Below are 14465 nucleotides of genomic sequence, written 5' to 3'. Positions count from 1 at the left end.
CTTGTTTCATGCTTGCATTCTTTTCTTAACTGATGCTGTGATTTTCTTTTATCTGCTTCTTGTATTTTCCTCTAGCCCCAGGGGGAGGCAAAAAGCGCGGCAGCCCAGCATCTGGCCCATCTACCTACCGCGCCATCCACTACTGTATCATACCCAGCATTTTAGTCAAGTGAGTCAGTGCGTTGAGAGTCTGGATGCTTTGCTTTGTTCCATCAATTCCGCAAGCGTGCGTGTGTGCTTCGTAATACACAGTCCATCCAAAGTGCACACGTATGCCGGAACCTGGACTGTACATACATTCTCGTATACTGGATACTGTAAGCCCGCGACCGGCAATTTTAAACAGCCTGCGTCAAGTTGTTTTTGGTGGGCTGCAGGGAATGCAAGGCAAGCTCTGGGCGAGCCGTGATTCTTATTCGCACCAATCTCTGCAATTGGCTGCTGAGCACGTTTGAGGATCCAGCCCTGGTGAGAGCCGGGATGGGCAAGGGGTTTCTTGTGATGGTACGTGGGGATTGCTGGCCAACACGTACCGATACGCCCACGGTACTTCTGGGCCCGCTGCCGATGTGCTGCTGAGGCGGTACCGGCATGGGCGGAGAACTCGCTAAGCGACTGGCACCGCGTACAAGTACCCAGCCAAGCGTCGGGCCAACCCACAAACCCGCACCACACCATCTTGGATGATTCTGGAGGACTAATCTGAGCCACTCTCCCTCTCCCTCTCCTCATCGCCCTTCTCCTGAGTCTGAGTCCCTTTTACGAGCATCGACAGACAGACAGAACCTGTGCTGTGCTGTGTGCTGTGCTGGTACTGATACCGAATCTTGTATCACGCAGGCGCGCATATCCCTGGTATCACGACTACACACAAAGGAAGCGAGAGGGGGAAGAAGAGAGACTTGGTCCATTTATTTTCATCTGTGGATACAAAACTACTACTACTATCCTTACCTTACCCCGACAGCCATCGAACCCACAGCCTGCGTCACGCTCCTCATCACTATCACCCACGACGGCCTCGATTTACCGCTGCAGAGCCCTCTCGAATCCTGGAGTTTGTCTTTATCTGAGCGACGAGTCATTTCGGCGACTTCCTACCTGGCTGCCGCGCGGGAACTGGTCCCTGCCCAGCCTCCTCTCTTTGGGCCTCGAGCTTTTCTTAATCCCTCCCCCCTGAGGCACGACGCGAGATTCCATCCATTTCCATCCCGGCCGGGAATGGCTCCTCTGGCATCGTAACAGCCTCTACCTCTCTCTTGGTAGAGCCTCTAGCCTGCAGCTCCCCATGTGATCCGTTGTCCGCCAACCGACTTTCGTCTCAACCATGATTCGACGGCCCCCGGGTCAAGGACGATGGTCCGCTCAGCAGCAGAAGCTCCTCATAGCTTTTGCCTTTATCCTCTTACCATGGCTCCAACTTGCCGATGCTCAGCAGCAGCCTCTGCAGCCACAAATCCGAATTCACTCCCAGAGAGGAGATGTTCCTCTTGACAAACTATCCGAAGACACCAGCAACCGTTGGTACTCAGCTCAGGCCGCCCAGGCCGCACAAGACGTACACGCCGAAGCGAAGTTCGACACCATCAACAGAAAGCAAAAGCAACAGGAACAGCAGTCGACCCCTTTGCCTCCGCAGCAGCAGAAATATCGACGGGCTCCCTATGACTACTCCAACAAGGCCCAGAACCGAAATCAATCCCCAAGCAGAGAATCTGACAAATCAAACTACATAAAAGTCCCTAGCGATGCGAGCGCCCTCGCAACTTTAGCTCCGGCTCAGTCCGTTCGAGCACCACACACCTCACGACAACACTGGCCCAGCGCTTCTGGGTTGGCATCGCCGCAAAATGCGCGGAGTCTGGAGGACTGGGAAGTTGAAGACTTTGTTCTTCTGGCGACCGTCGATGGAGACCTCTATGCCAGCGACCGAAAAACCGGTCGGTTACGCTGGCACCTCGAGGTCGACCAGCCAGTGGTAGAAACAAAACACTACCGAACAAACAACTCCGTCCTCGACGACGACTACAACCCGGTGGATCATTACATCTGGGCCGTCGAGCCAAGCCGCGATGGAGGGCTTTATATATGGATTCCAGATTCAGGTGCGGGGCTCGTTAGAACTGAGTTCACCATGAAGCGGCTCGTGGAAGATCTTGCCCCGTACGCAGGCGAGGAGCCACCCGTCGTATATACCGGAGACAAGAAGACGACCATGGTCACGCTTGACGCGGCTACCGGACACGTCCTCAAGTGGTTTGGCTCTGGTGGATCCCAAGTTAACGAAGGCGACAGCTGCCTGCGGCCCAATGCCTTTGACGAAAAGTGTAGTTCCATGGGCACAATTACTCTGGGGAGAACCGAGTACACGGTGGGAATCCAGAGGCGAGATGGCCGACCCATTGCAACCTTGAAATACTCCGAGTGGGGACCAAACACTTTTGATAGCGACCTCTACCACCAATACCATGCCTCCATGGACGGCCAATACATCACCAGTCAGCACGACGGCAGGGTTTATGCATTCGATTCTTCCCGGACGGATAATGACATGCCCCTCTTCAGCAACAAGTTTTCGTCTCCCGTGGCCCGCGTTTTCGATGTTTGCCGATCTTGGGAAGTGACAGTAGAGAGCAACCCGGAGCTCGTTGCTCTCCCTCAGCCTCCCATGCCAACGCGCGACGAGACTATTGCCAAGATGCGGAGCAACAGCATCTTCCTCAACCAGACCGAAGGTGGCAGTTGGTATGCGCTGTCTGGTCGGGCATATCCGCTGATTATTGATGCCCCAATGGCTCAGATATCGCAACGTGACTGGTGGGAGATGGATCTCAACAACGCTTCTGAATTACCAAAGGCGCTGGTGGGCACACACTTTCTGAATCCCTTGCGGAGAGGGGACCGAGATCAACAGGAAACGCTTCCTGATGGTCCTTTCAACGAGTATCATGAGTATCACGACGACCTAGAAAGTGAAAACGCCTCGAACAATGCTCACGCCATGACAAATACCGTTTCGGAGGAGCCCACCATTATAACCAAAGTCAAAGCTCTCCCACAGAGTGCTGCCAACAGTGTCATCGACTTCGTCAGCAACCCTGTCCTCATCATCTTTTTGATCGGCTCGTTGATATACAATGAAAAGAAGCTTCGGCGATCGTATAACCGATTCAGGACCCATGGTACAATCAAGGATGTTTATCCCTTTTTGTTTCTAGATGCTGATGCCGGAAACGAATCTGCTGATGACAAAGATGGCGAGTTTTCTTCTCTGCGGACTGTACCTCAAGATGAAAAGGTGGAAGAAGTGCCTAAACCAAAGGTAGAAAACAAGGCGGACGACAAAGACAAAGACAAAGATTCTCAAGATCCTTCCAAGTCATTAGAGCCAAGCGATAAAGTAGAAGATAAAGAGTTGGAAGTGGCCAAGCAAGTGGATGCTGCTGCTCCGGATACACAATCACAGGATGGTTCCAATGGTTCTGCGCCCGAGAAGAAGAAGAAGGCTCATAGAGGCCGCCGTGGCGGTGTCAAACACAGAAAGGCTCGGCCTGCCGATGGCTCCCAATCGCGTGACGATGAAGCAGATCTCACGACGGTAGACGAGGCTGTCAGCAATGCAAAGAAGCTTGGCGATCGGCCAAGCCTGGAGCCCGACGTCATGACCATTTACAACGACATGCAAGCCGTCACTGGCTCCATCATCAGCATGGGTAATATCGAAGTTGACACGGATGTGGAGCTTGGCATGGGCAGCAACGGCACCGTCGTCTTTGCAGGCAAGTTTGATGGCAGGGACGTTGCCGTCAAGAGAATGACGATACAGTTTTACGACATTGCCACACGAGAGACCAAATTGCTGCGTGAGAGTGACGATCACCCCAATGGTAAATATTAACTCTATCCTGTGACAGCTCTTATTCACCAATCACCAAGTTACTAACAAAATGTCCGCAGTCATCCGATACTACTCACAGGTACAACGCGGTGACTTCCTTTACATTGCACTGGAACGCTGTGCCGCCTCATTGGCAGACGTGATTGAGAAGCCCTGTCACTTTGGCGATCTCGCCAAGGCTGGACAAAAGGACCTACCCGGCGTGTTGTATCAAATCACCAATGGCATTAGCCACCTACACTCGCTGCGCATTGTTCACCGAGACTTGAAGCCTCAAAATATCCTGGTTAATCTGGACAAGGAGGGCAGACCCAGGCTCTTAGTCTCTGACTTTGGTCTGTGCAAGAAATTGGAGGATCGACAATCTTCATTTGGAGCAACGACAGGTCGGGCAGCTGGAACATCTGGTTGGCGTGCCCCTGAACTCCTTCTCGATGACGACGGACAGAATCCTGCGGCCATGGATAGTAGTACGCATAGTGGCTCGCACACCATCCTGGTTGGAGACGCCACCACGCCAAACGGAGGACGGGCCACGAGAGCCATTGACATTTTCTCTCTTGGGCTTGTCTTCTTCTACGTGCTGACCAACGGGTCTCATCCCTTCGATTGCGGTGACAGATATATGCGGGAGGTGAATATCCGAAAGGGCATCTATGATCTCGAGCCCTTGGACTCCTTAGGCGACTTCGCCTACGAGGCAAAAGACCTGATTGCATCGATGCTCCAGGCTGCTCCCAAGCAGAGACCCGACTCGCGAGAGGTCATGGCTCACCCTTTCTTCTGGTCTCCTAAGAAGCGCCTAGCCTTCCTCTGCGACGTCTCGGACTCCCTCGAGAAGGAGGTCCGCGACCCCCCGTCGCCGGCCCTGATGGAGCTGGAGAGACATGCCGCGGATGTCATTGGAGGAGACTTTTTGAAGGTGCTCACGCGCGAGTTTGTCGATTCGCTCGGCAAGCAGCGCAAGTACACTGGCAACAAGCTCCTTGATCTGCTGCGTGCCCTTCGGAATAAGCGGAACCATTATGAGGACATGTCGGACTCGCTGAAGCGCAGCGTGGGGTCTTTGCCTGATGGGTACCTTGCGTATTGGACGGTCAAGTTTCCGATGTTGTTGCTTACTTGCTGGAATGTGGTGTACAACCTCCAGTGGGAGAATACTGATCGATTCAGAGAGTATTATGAGCCTGCTGGATTGTAAGGGGCATTCAGGGGTGGAAAAGGGTGAGAAGAGAAAAGGGTTTTAGATGGGGAAAAAAAAGGAGAAAAAACTTTGTGTAATTGAGATATTTGTCGTGTGTCGCATGGCTGAGCGGGTTTTGTCGTGTATTTGTTATGGCATATGGCAGCAGCATAAAAGCGTTTGTTTTTATTTTCTTTCATTTTGTTTTCCTTTCTTTTTACTGTATTAGTTTCAGCTTCAATCATACAATGCAATGATTTTCAAATTAAGTACTGTATGTACTCCGTGACTGCTGCTAGGTATCGTGACATGTTTCTTTATTCTGTATACATCTGTCTTATTTCACATTTATTCCCACCTTGATAATGACAAGCTCAATAACGCTCCAGTCATTCATCCAGACTGTTTTTGGGAAAAAAACAAGAAATTAACCAATCCAACGCCTGGCCAAAGTTCTTCTCACACAGATCCTACCAAAAGAAAGCACGGATAATACAAAATGGAAAAGATGAGTAGGTACCCAGTATCCCAGAAAGTGAGACAAAACGGCGACATTCTCCCTTATTTTTGTTTATCCCCACTGCACCAGAATCTGCTTCTTGCCCTTCTTTCCTCCCTTCTTTCCCTTGCCTCCTGTCGTCTCAGCATCATCAGGCTCCTCGACATCAGCCGCTGCAGACGACGACGCAGGCGCAGCTCCCCACTGGAAATTCGACTCCTGCTGGCCGAAATCCCGCCTCACGCCGCGGCCCTTGCCGTATCCAAAGATGGTCGTCTGTGGCTTGGGTGCCGCAGGGAGCGCAGGGAAAGCGTCTTCAGCGCGAGTGTTGGGCGGCGGGGGTCCCCGAGACTGCGTCGACTGCGAGGACGATGAGGCTGTCCAAGATGGAGCAGATGCACTAGAAGCCACACGTGCGGCGGCTGATGATGATGATGAAGACGGCGGGGGTAGAGAGGGGAATGCTGATGAAGATGGCGGCTTGGAGGACGAAGACGCCGGGACCCAGCCGGGAACACTTCTCACCGGATTGGGTGCCGGACCGCCTAACCGAGTGCTATTCTTCAGCTTCAGGACCCTCGTTGAGTTTCGTTGATTCGCACCGACGACGGTGAAGTTTGTGTTCGTGGCCGCAGCACTTGCCCATCCGCTAGAGCTCGACGTTGCTCCTTGCATGCCTCCTAGGCCAGGCAGGCTAGGATAATCTTCATTGATGGCACGCCAGTCTTGCCAGGCCTTTCTCAGGCTGTCGGCTTTGTTCTTGTCATCGAACAAATCTGCCAACTCTCGTACCAGGGTTCCAAGGGCAGTTGAGGAAACATCGGCAAAGAGTGTGAAGAAAGCCTCGACCAGCTGGGGTGCTGTGAAGCCTCCTTGGCGATACGTCGAGATGTGGCTACGGAATGCCGCCATCTTATGTGAATCGTTGCCTAACAGGTTTGCGGCTCGCTCAATGACGCTGCCGTGACGAACCAGACGAGCTCGCTCTTCGGCCGACAGGTTGGCCGTGTCGGTAAGGCTGAGATTCTCAATGGCATTCGTGGGAGCAGCGGGGCCGGCGCCTGGACCAACGCTCCGGGGCCTTGATGGTGCCTGAGCAGCATTCCGAGCCGTCGAAGCTTGAGCAGGTGTTGGTGCGAGAGTGGGGGTTACAGGGGCGGTAGAGGGAGCAGGAGCAGGAGTAGGGGCCGATAGCTGGCCACGGAACGTCCGGTTGGAGCCTGAAGGTGCCGAGACGATGGCCATCTGCCGCTGGAATGCGAGTTCGTCTCTCCGTAGAGGAACGGTAGATGATACGGTGGGCAGTATGCTGTCTTCGTTGGGGTCCCTTCCCCTGTTGCCTCTTCCTCTCGCTCGCGATCGTCCTTCTCCATCTCGCTGGCCACCACCACCTCCACCACCGCCTCCGCGTCTCTCCTGTTGATAAGATTGGCGGATATCAAAGGCAGAGATGTCGACAAGCCTGGCGTCTCGGCCCACGTGTTTACCGGCATGCTCGGCGAGGTTATGCGCTTGCATATCCAATTCAGACTCGAAGACGACAAACTTCTTCTCCAAGCATCCCCGGTCAGAGCACAAAAAGTGGTCCTTCTTAAAGTGCTTCTCCAGCTCTTCATAGTTGAGGAAATAATGGGGTTGTCTCGAGTCTCTGCGATCACAGAGGAAGCAACGCTCGTGCTTCATGCGGCAGTGCTCAAACAGCTTATCATCGTCATAGAAACGTTCGCCGCAGAAGCCGCACAGGGGGTGGCCCTTGAAGCCCGTCTGGTCGGCAGCGCCCGGCTTGTCGTCACCGTGGCGCATGTGCTTCTCTAGCTCCTTGTCGGTGAATAGCTCGTGCTCGTGGGTGAATACTTTCTTGTTGCGGGTGCAGAGGTCGCACATGCGCTTGCGATGCGCCGACTTGACATGGCGATGCAGATCGGCCCAGCCCAGGCCGGCAAAGTCGCACGACTCGTCTGGACAGTTGTATCTCAGCAGGAGGACGGTGTCACCGACAATGTCCTCGTTTGTGTACTTGATGCCGATGCTGCTGTCGGTGGTGGTGAAGTCCTTGTCTGTGTAGTCCTCGAATCTCTTTTCGGCATCGTCGGTGAAGATGACAAACGCAGCTGACGTCTATAGAATCATGTTAGTATACATACATTTCGATGGAACTGGTAAATGGATGGAAGAACGTACACGACAGTGGGCACAGTCCTTGGTCTTGTATAGCGCCCTCATGCGCAGACCGCAGATATGACATGTCTTGTGGTTGCACGGCGCAATGGAGTGGTGGGCAACAGGGTTGGCGCAGATGAAGCAGACTTCGGCATCGTCATCGTCGTCGGGCTCTGGAGCAGTCGCCAAGGCAGCCTTGTTCTCCTTTGCCGGCGCCGCAAGTCCAGCTTGGCCAGCAGCATCGGTTGTAGCTGTAGCAGCTGAAGCTGAATCCGGGCCCTTTTGTCCTCGTCCTTGTCCTCGATTGCCGCCGCCGCCTCTTCCTCCTCGTTTGGCGCCTCGATTCTGACCTTGATTTCCTCTTCCTCCGCCTCCTCCACCGCCTCCACCACGGCCGCGTCCTCTAGAGCCGCCGTCGCTTCGGCCGGTGGTTGTAGATGCTCCCTCAGCGCTCGACATGGTGGATGCTTGTGATGAAGTCGTATGCGTATTCGATGTGGGATGCGTGTCGCAAGTCTCCGTAGAGACAATCTCGATGCGATGGGAGGGGTTTGTCGAATTCGTGTCTATGCGTGTCTCTGAAGGCTGTTGTTGTCTTGTCTCGCCTCCTCTAGATCAAAGCCGTAATTCAGCTGTCGGTGCTGCTGCTGCTGCTCCCCCCACAGAAGCTGGATGGATCGACGTAAGAAAGAACAGGAGAAGAATGACAATGTCAGGCGTCGCCAAAGATTATATGATAAAATGTATGTAAATATGTTGGGACGCCTGCAAACAGCCAAACAGTGGAAAAAAAGACGCAACGATTGAAGTTGAAAGATGACAAAAAGGAATCGTTTGTCTGCGCTCGTCACAAAAGTTTTGGCTGCGATTTTTTTGGCCTCTCTTTTGGGCCCCTCCAGCTTTTGGGGGAGGGGGGTTTTGTACAAACGAGGCAGGCGCAATTGGGGGGCCAAGTTGCTAAGGCCTGGTTTGGGGGCGTTTTTGTTACCCTGGAGCTGGCGCAGGCCAATCAGCGGCGCGGAATTCGCCCAGCAAGGCTGTTTTTTTTTCTGTGTGTTTTGGGGTTTTTGTGCTGCCAAATCAAGCTCCGAGCTGTCCGCCTGATGACTCAGCTGCTGTTTGGGAGCAATTTCGCCTATCCGAAGAAATGGGAGTCATTCGGCCAAGCTGCATTCATTAGTAGTCCCCTGAGGCTGAGAGTTAATTGAGGGATCGGAGAATAGAATGAGGCTGACGAGCTGGCATTTCGACGACTTTCTTTTTGTGTCACATTTCTATGACTGATTGAATTGTCTCTGGAGTGACGTGTGTCTTGCAAGCTGCTTTACATATAATCAGTACCTTATGTAGAATTGATTACATGCAATTCCCCCTTTGGGTTTCGTCTCGTGCAGTGAAGTCTACGATATCTGGTGGCAAAGAGGTTGGCCATGTGAAATCATTTCATTTCTTAATATTTAATCACAGCCACACATAGCCCTGGGGAAATACACGTATAGACCATTAAAACATCATTTACACGTATAAGATAGAACCATCCATGCAGCTTTAATATCATCTGCTTGGCGTAGTACCCACCCACATCTCCCTTACTTCATGTACAATAGCAGCACTCATATGGAAGTCAATGGTCATCATTATCACAGACACTGTATGCATATTCCTCAAATCAAATGCACTTGATATATTTCTCCTTTCAGGGCCTTGATTGTCATCGAACGCCAAAGGATTTGAAAGTTTCAAAAAAATTGTAACCCAACCACAGCTTAAAAACACCATGGGTCGATCGAGATTCCCATCTTGCCCTTTGTCCCTTCCACCGTCCCGTTTCCGATACTTTGAAAACCCAGTTGATTTCGTCCTTGCTATCCCTCCTCCACCTTTCGTCCATCCATCCCTCCTTCCCAAAGAAATTGTACTTGAAAGATCAATGATAGATGATAAACCAACCTTGTGAAAAACCCCGAATACGCCACCGGGCGCCAGAACCCCTCTGCATGTGACAAAAGGTTGTTTGCCTTTTGTCTTGGGTGCTACCGGTTCAAGTGATGATAATGATAATGATGTGATGTAGAGTAGAGTGTTTTTGGGAGCAGGTTAGAGTCCCTTTTACTCCTCCACTGGGTAGAGGTGGCTCCCAATGTCCTTGTTCATGCGAAACATGTCGACCTTGGCCTGCTTGAACACAGCCTGCATCTTTTCGTCGCAACGAATCTGGCGCTTGTCCTTGGGATCTTGAAGATCGTTGGCCTTGATGTGCTCCCACAGCTTCTTGACGACTTGAGGACGAGAGAGCTAAAGAAAGGGGGAAGAAGAAGAAGCCAAGTCAGTACAGAGTTCACATCCCATATGCATAATCCAAACAATTCCTCTGTTCTGCTCTTACCTGGGTTTCACCGCACAGCTCCGACAAGGTAGGACTCAGGATAAAGGGCTTCTGGAAGCCACCGCCAGCCTTGCGCTTGGGAGCAGAGTCTCCGCTGGCGTCCACCTCGCTGTCATCGTCGTCGCCGACCTTTTTGGCGCTCTTCTTGCGCGGGGCCTTCTTCTTCTTGGCCAATCGCGCCTTGTCGCCTCCGCCGCGGGTGGTACGGCTCCTCGCGAGTCTGTTCTCCTGCGCCTGGAGCTGAGCAGCCAGGCGGGCGTCGGCATCCTCGGTGGACGAGGACCGCTTGGTCTTTTTCTTGGCCGGCTCGGGAGATGCAGAGGGGTCGTCGTGCGACGAGGTGCCATTGGTGGCTGACCGTTTGTTGCTCGGGGCATCGGGCATGGAAGAAGGGGGTGCGTCGCCTTGGTCAGCGCCAGAGACAGCGTCGAAGCGCTCCTCTATCAGCTTCTTGATGGCATCCTAGAACACACGCCCGGCAGGTTAGTTTTAGAGCTAGGGCATGCTTGATTTACTCTCCAAGTTTTTTGTTTGCTTGCCTTTTGCTCGCTCAAGTCCTTGCCGCCCAGAGCATTCTCCAGGCCCTGGCGGACCTTTTTGCGCGAGATGGTCTCGAGATCAGCAGTGGAGAGGATGTCGTCAATGATGGCGGTATAGCGCTGGTTCTCGTCGGAGGACACTGCGGCAGATGCTTGTTAGCCATCGATCGGATGTGATGCCATTGTCACCGATTCGATTCGGGACGTTTGATTGGCCCCATTGGGATGAAGATGGAAAAGAGCAAGGTCAGGTCGGCGAATTAAAGGGAGACGCAAGATGGGAAAGGAAACAGGGGGTTGACTGCAGCAAAGACAAAGAGAGATTCGTAGAAAACAAAACAAGACAAGACAGAAACGCACATGGGAGACTCATGTTGGCCGCGTGATGCACAGGCCTGTTTGGTCAGGTCAGGCTTCGGGGGATTTGTCGCGCGAAAAGAGGTGGAGCGGCGCGCGCTACACGCCAACAGAAGGAGCTTCAGTTTCGGATCGGATCAGAGCAGGGCAAAAAGGCGACGGACGAGGCTGGAGCGACAGACGGACAGGACGGGAGCGCGCACCAGCTCAGCGGTCTCAGAGCATAGCCTTGCGGGTTGCGCGGATGCTGGTTGGAGCAGAGGCCCGATGGTTTGATTCGATTCGCAGCTCAAGTTCTTGGTCCAGCTTTTTTTTTTCAACTTCTTTCTTCTGCGCTCGTTGCAGCACGCGGGGCACTCACTGGCCGGAAGCGTCGATGCTGGGCGGGTTTAGCAGAAGAAGGCAGAAGAACACGACGGAGATGCAGCAGCTTCAGGCGACGCAGCAGAGGCAGAGAGGCAAAAAGGTGCAGCAACAACGAGATCCAAGGGCTTCGCTCGGATTCTGATGCTTCTCTGCGCTGGCGGTTTTTCGGGTCGGTACGTTGCGGGTGCGGTGACGTTCCCCGTGCGACGGATAAAGGTGGATCACGAGGCTCCCAAAGGTCCAAAGGGCCAAAAGCCGCTGCGGCTTAGCGTCAGCCCTCTGGAGCGACAGGGCGCTTGATTGGGCTCGGCAGGCGGTTTTTTACAGGGGGCGACAGGGCGGTTCAGGTGCGAATGCCAGGGCAGTCAGTGGGCTGCTGCACCTACGATTTTGTGATTTGATCGAACTTAACTGCCGGTGTGTGGGCATGGGGATCGATGGGTTAACAGATGAGCAAACAAGACAGATTGACTGAGGGATCATGGTGCAATTCTGCATCAATTGTGAGATAAGCAGACGCGTGAATATTATCGAGATAAGCCGCACGAGACAGCAGCTTGGATTAGTAGGTACTCGTACATGTCAGCCGAGCAATGGAAACTGTCGGTCCTCCACTGTCAGATCAGCTGTGGTTGACCGGCAGTTTATGTACCTTGGCCTGTTGGGCGCTAAACAATTGGTCAACATTTGCTTGATGCAAGTTCAAGTTTCTCTGTCTCATAGGCTCCAGGTACTCAAGCATTCGCCTTGAATTCTCTCAGTCAAGCGCTTAATTGCGTTGCACAGGCTTCAGTTATAAGCTCACTGATCTCTGTTTGAAGTCTTGGTTGTGTTCCGCGTGGCTGTTACTGTGGCTGGTCGGTGAGCTGCAAGGCGCATGATTGTACATGTGGCTACAGTAGCTGATGCGTGCATTAGCATGTAATCTCGCGGATATTGGGCATCTAATAGCATTGGATTGATCCAGTGAATTATTTTCAAAAAAAAAAACAGACACTGCATACTCTATGTAAATAAATATACAAAAGGGTGCATGCATATGTATGCGGTTGATGTAAACTGTACGCTACATGTATTCTAACTCCAACTCCCTGCTTCACATCACCATCAAGACCGCAGGTACCTGCAAATCGGCTCTCCCCACTGCGGCGCGCCCTTGTACCTCCACATGCCCGGCGCATTGCCCGTCTTGAGGCCCTCGATTGCATCTGCCACCTGCGGCCCCAGTCCTTCCTTCTTGAGGCTCTCTACCGGGTACAGATATGTCTTGAAGGAGAAGAGGATGGCCCGTGTCTTGGGCAGTCGGCTGAGCGTCTGGAGCTCGATGCGGGCATATGTCTGGGGGGAGAATGGAGATTTCAGGTCAGCTATCAAATACACGTATATGCGAGACATTGGATGGATTCCGGTTTGGGCAAAGTCAACATACCTTGCTCATGTCTATTTCTTCGGTTGTCACTGACTCGTCGCTCTTGTGCTGGTCGTGTCTGTCGTAATGGAACAAGTCGCTGTGCGTTTGCATAGACCACTATCAATATTGGTTAACCATCTCCAACCTCGAACTCCAGTAAGATGAACAAAGAGGGAAGAATAAAATCCAAAACTCACGTTTGTCCGCTTCACATTCTTGCCCACCTCAATCTTGCTGAAAAACCGCTCCATGCTCGGCCCAATCTTGTCGTACGACGGCACCGGCGTGTGAATCTCCCTCAGCAGCTTCCCGACCTTTGTCGACGGATCAAAGCCCGACGGGAAGCAGCACAGAAAAGCCACCGCCCGGTGTCCCTCCGGCTCGCCCATCAGTAGAAACATGTCCTCCTCCACCGTCTCGCCCAGCATTCGCAGCGCCGCCGCCGCATCCTCTGGGGTCGCCGTTTTCTCTAGGGTCGCCGTGGGGAATGACCGGCCCGTGACGAGATTGTCGAGATGCCGGCCCTCGTCACGGAGCTGGAACATGGTTGGGAAGCGGGTCGGCAGGTAATCTCGGAGGAGAAACTGGTGGAGCTCGCGGACGGCCTCGACGCCGGCGGGGAGGCAGGCGTGGACCATGTCGCCGTGCTGGGCGATGATCTGGCGGCGGAGGGAGACTCTGTCGAGGTATTCCGAGTCGATTGTGATGAGCTCCGAGGGCGAATCTGCTTGCAGAGCTTTTGTTTGCGTGAGTTTAATCCTTATACATGCATGTACATGTACTGAGAGTTGACTCACCCATGGTGATGTGAAATATGGGCTTGAATGGTCGGTATTGGGTAGGCTCAACTGCCCTGTAGTCCAGGCCATTCAACGGCTTAATTTCCAGAGAATTCTTGGATGACGACTTTGCAGATCGTTGAGGGCTTGATACTGAGCCGTTACGGCGTCTTGATGATGTCTGTATGTCCAACAAGGTGGCGTTAGCTGGTGTTCTCACCAGAAAAGAGACTGCATGATTTGCAAGCCGTATACATCAACTGGAATGTGTCATACAAGTGTATATACTGCGCTTATAATGGCCAAGACAACCCCAAGCGTTATCAGCATAGGAGACATTGTAATCGTCTTGGTGAGATCACCGGGAAGAAACTCGAGGAGTGAGCCCATGGCTTAATTGCTCTGCTTTTTAAAAAGGAAACAAGAAGAAACAAGCAAGGAAATCCGCCTTTCGAATGCCTTTCGAATGCCTGCAATCATCAGTAGCTGATCTGCCGGTATTTATACCTTCAAGTATCACACATACCTGCGAGTATTCATAACAGTCGTCGCTGGCCAGGCATGTATGGTGTTGACAACGCCAAACTACATGTACCATGCAATACTAGCATGAATCTACAAGGGGAAAAAGCCCTTCTCGTTCGTCCTGCCCGATATAGGCAATACCACTACACAAAAAAAAAGCCACCATCTCCACAGATCTCTTTCAACCCCGCCAATCCGATCCGGCCATCCTCATTCACTCTCGCAAATAGCGTCGAGGATTAAAGAACCGGGTTATCTTGTCCTCCGCCACTTCTCCGGAAATCGGATATATACGTGCAAACGGCAATCTCTTGGTAGCATCAAATGGGTTGTTGTTTGGAGAGGTTTTATGTCTACTGCCT

General features: G+C 52.7%; 5 protein-coding genes across 5 annotated transcripts; 2 read left to right on the top strand and 3 right to left on the bottom strand.

The window, feature by feature from the left end:
* Positions 1-174: 174 nt before the first annotated feature.
* On the bottom strand, positions 175-678 carry M431DRAFT_482506 (hypothetical protein; the record flags this gene model as incomplete). The annotated part of the gene is made up of 1 exon (XM_024916045.1): positions 175-678. One exon carries the CDS (start codon positions 676-678, stop codon positions 175-177), a length of 504 nt encoding a protein of 167 aa, XP_024773307.1.
* Positions 679-1327: 649 nt separating this feature from the next.
* On the top strand, positions 1328-5099 carry M431DRAFT_88092 (hypothetical protein; the record flags this gene model as incomplete). The annotated part of the gene is made up of 2 exons (XM_024923870.1): positions 1328-3887; positions 3958-5099. The coding sequence occupies 2 exons, from the start codon at positions 1328-1330 to the stop codon at positions 5097-5099; spliced, it is 3702 nt and encodes a 1233-aa protein (XP_024773306.1).
* Positions 5100-5652: 553 nt separating this feature from the next.
* Positions 5653-10815, bottom strand: M431DRAFT_87425 (hypothetical protein; the record flags this gene model as incomplete). The annotated part of the gene is made up of 7 exons (XM_024923797.1): positions 5653-7698; positions 7762-8256; positions 8542-8697; positions 9334-9403; positions 9854-10035; positions 10127-10588; positions 10642-10815. Coding segments are annotated over 7 exons (3585 nt in total), but the record flags the coding sequence as incomplete, so codon positions are not given.
* M431DRAFT_441580 (hypothetical protein) lies at positions 10634-11700 on the top strand. Its single transcript, XM_024915207.1, has one exon. The coding sequence runs from the start codon at positions 11051-11053 to the stop codon at positions 11528-11530; it is 480 nt and encodes a 159-aa protein (XP_024773304.1). The 5' UTR covers positions 10634-11050; the 3' UTR covers positions 11531-11700.
* A 668-nt stretch (positions 11701-12368) lies between these two features.
* On the bottom strand, positions 12369-14158 carry M431DRAFT_531333 (hypothetical protein). The gene is made up of 6 exons (XM_024920825.1): positions 14105-14158; positions 13855-14048; positions 13597-13759; positions 12997-13535; positions 12818-12916; positions 12369-12726 (listed from the first exon to the last, which is right to left on the bottom strand). The coding sequence occupies exons 2-6, from the start codon at positions 13966-13968 to the stop codon at positions 12496-12498; spliced, it is 1146 nt and encodes a 381-aa protein (XP_024773303.1). The 5' UTR covers positions 13969-14048; positions 14105-14158; the 3' UTR covers positions 12369-12495.
* Between the last annotated feature and the right edge of the window lie 307 nt (positions 14159-14465).

Source organism: Trichoderma harzianum (genome assembly GCF_003025095.1).
Source record: "Trichoderma harzianum CBS 226.95 unplaced genomic scaffold M431scaffold_7, whole genome shotgun sequence".
Classification (NCBI taxonomy): domain Eukaryota; kingdom Fungi; phylum Ascomycota; class Sordariomycetes; order Hypocreales; family Hypocreaceae; genus Trichoderma; species Trichoderma harzianum.
Note: the sequence above shows the minus strand (reverse complement) of the source record. Positions and strands in the feature narration are given on the sequence as shown.

What these genes read in the sequence shown, in the direction of transcription:
- M431DRAFT_441580 (XM_024915207.1), top strand. Translation starts at nt 11,051, where the DNA reads ATGCACAGGCCTGTTTGGTCAGGTCAGGCTTCGGGGGATTTGTCGCGC.
- M431DRAFT_531333 (XM_024920825.1), bottom strand. Translation starts at nt 13,968, where the DNA reads ATGGGCTCACTCCTCGAGTTTCTTCCCGGTGATCTCACCAAGACGATT. An exon ending in CATATTTCACATCACCATGG is followed by an intron (nt 13,536 to 13,596) that starts GTGAGTCAACTC and finishes CGCAAACAAAAG; the next exon opens with CTCTGCAAGCAGATTCGCCC. An exon ending in AAGAAATAGACATGAGCAAG is followed by an intron (nt 12,727 to 12,817) that starts GTATGTTGACTT and finishes TTCTCCCCCCAG; the next exon opens with ACATATGCCCGCATCGAGCT.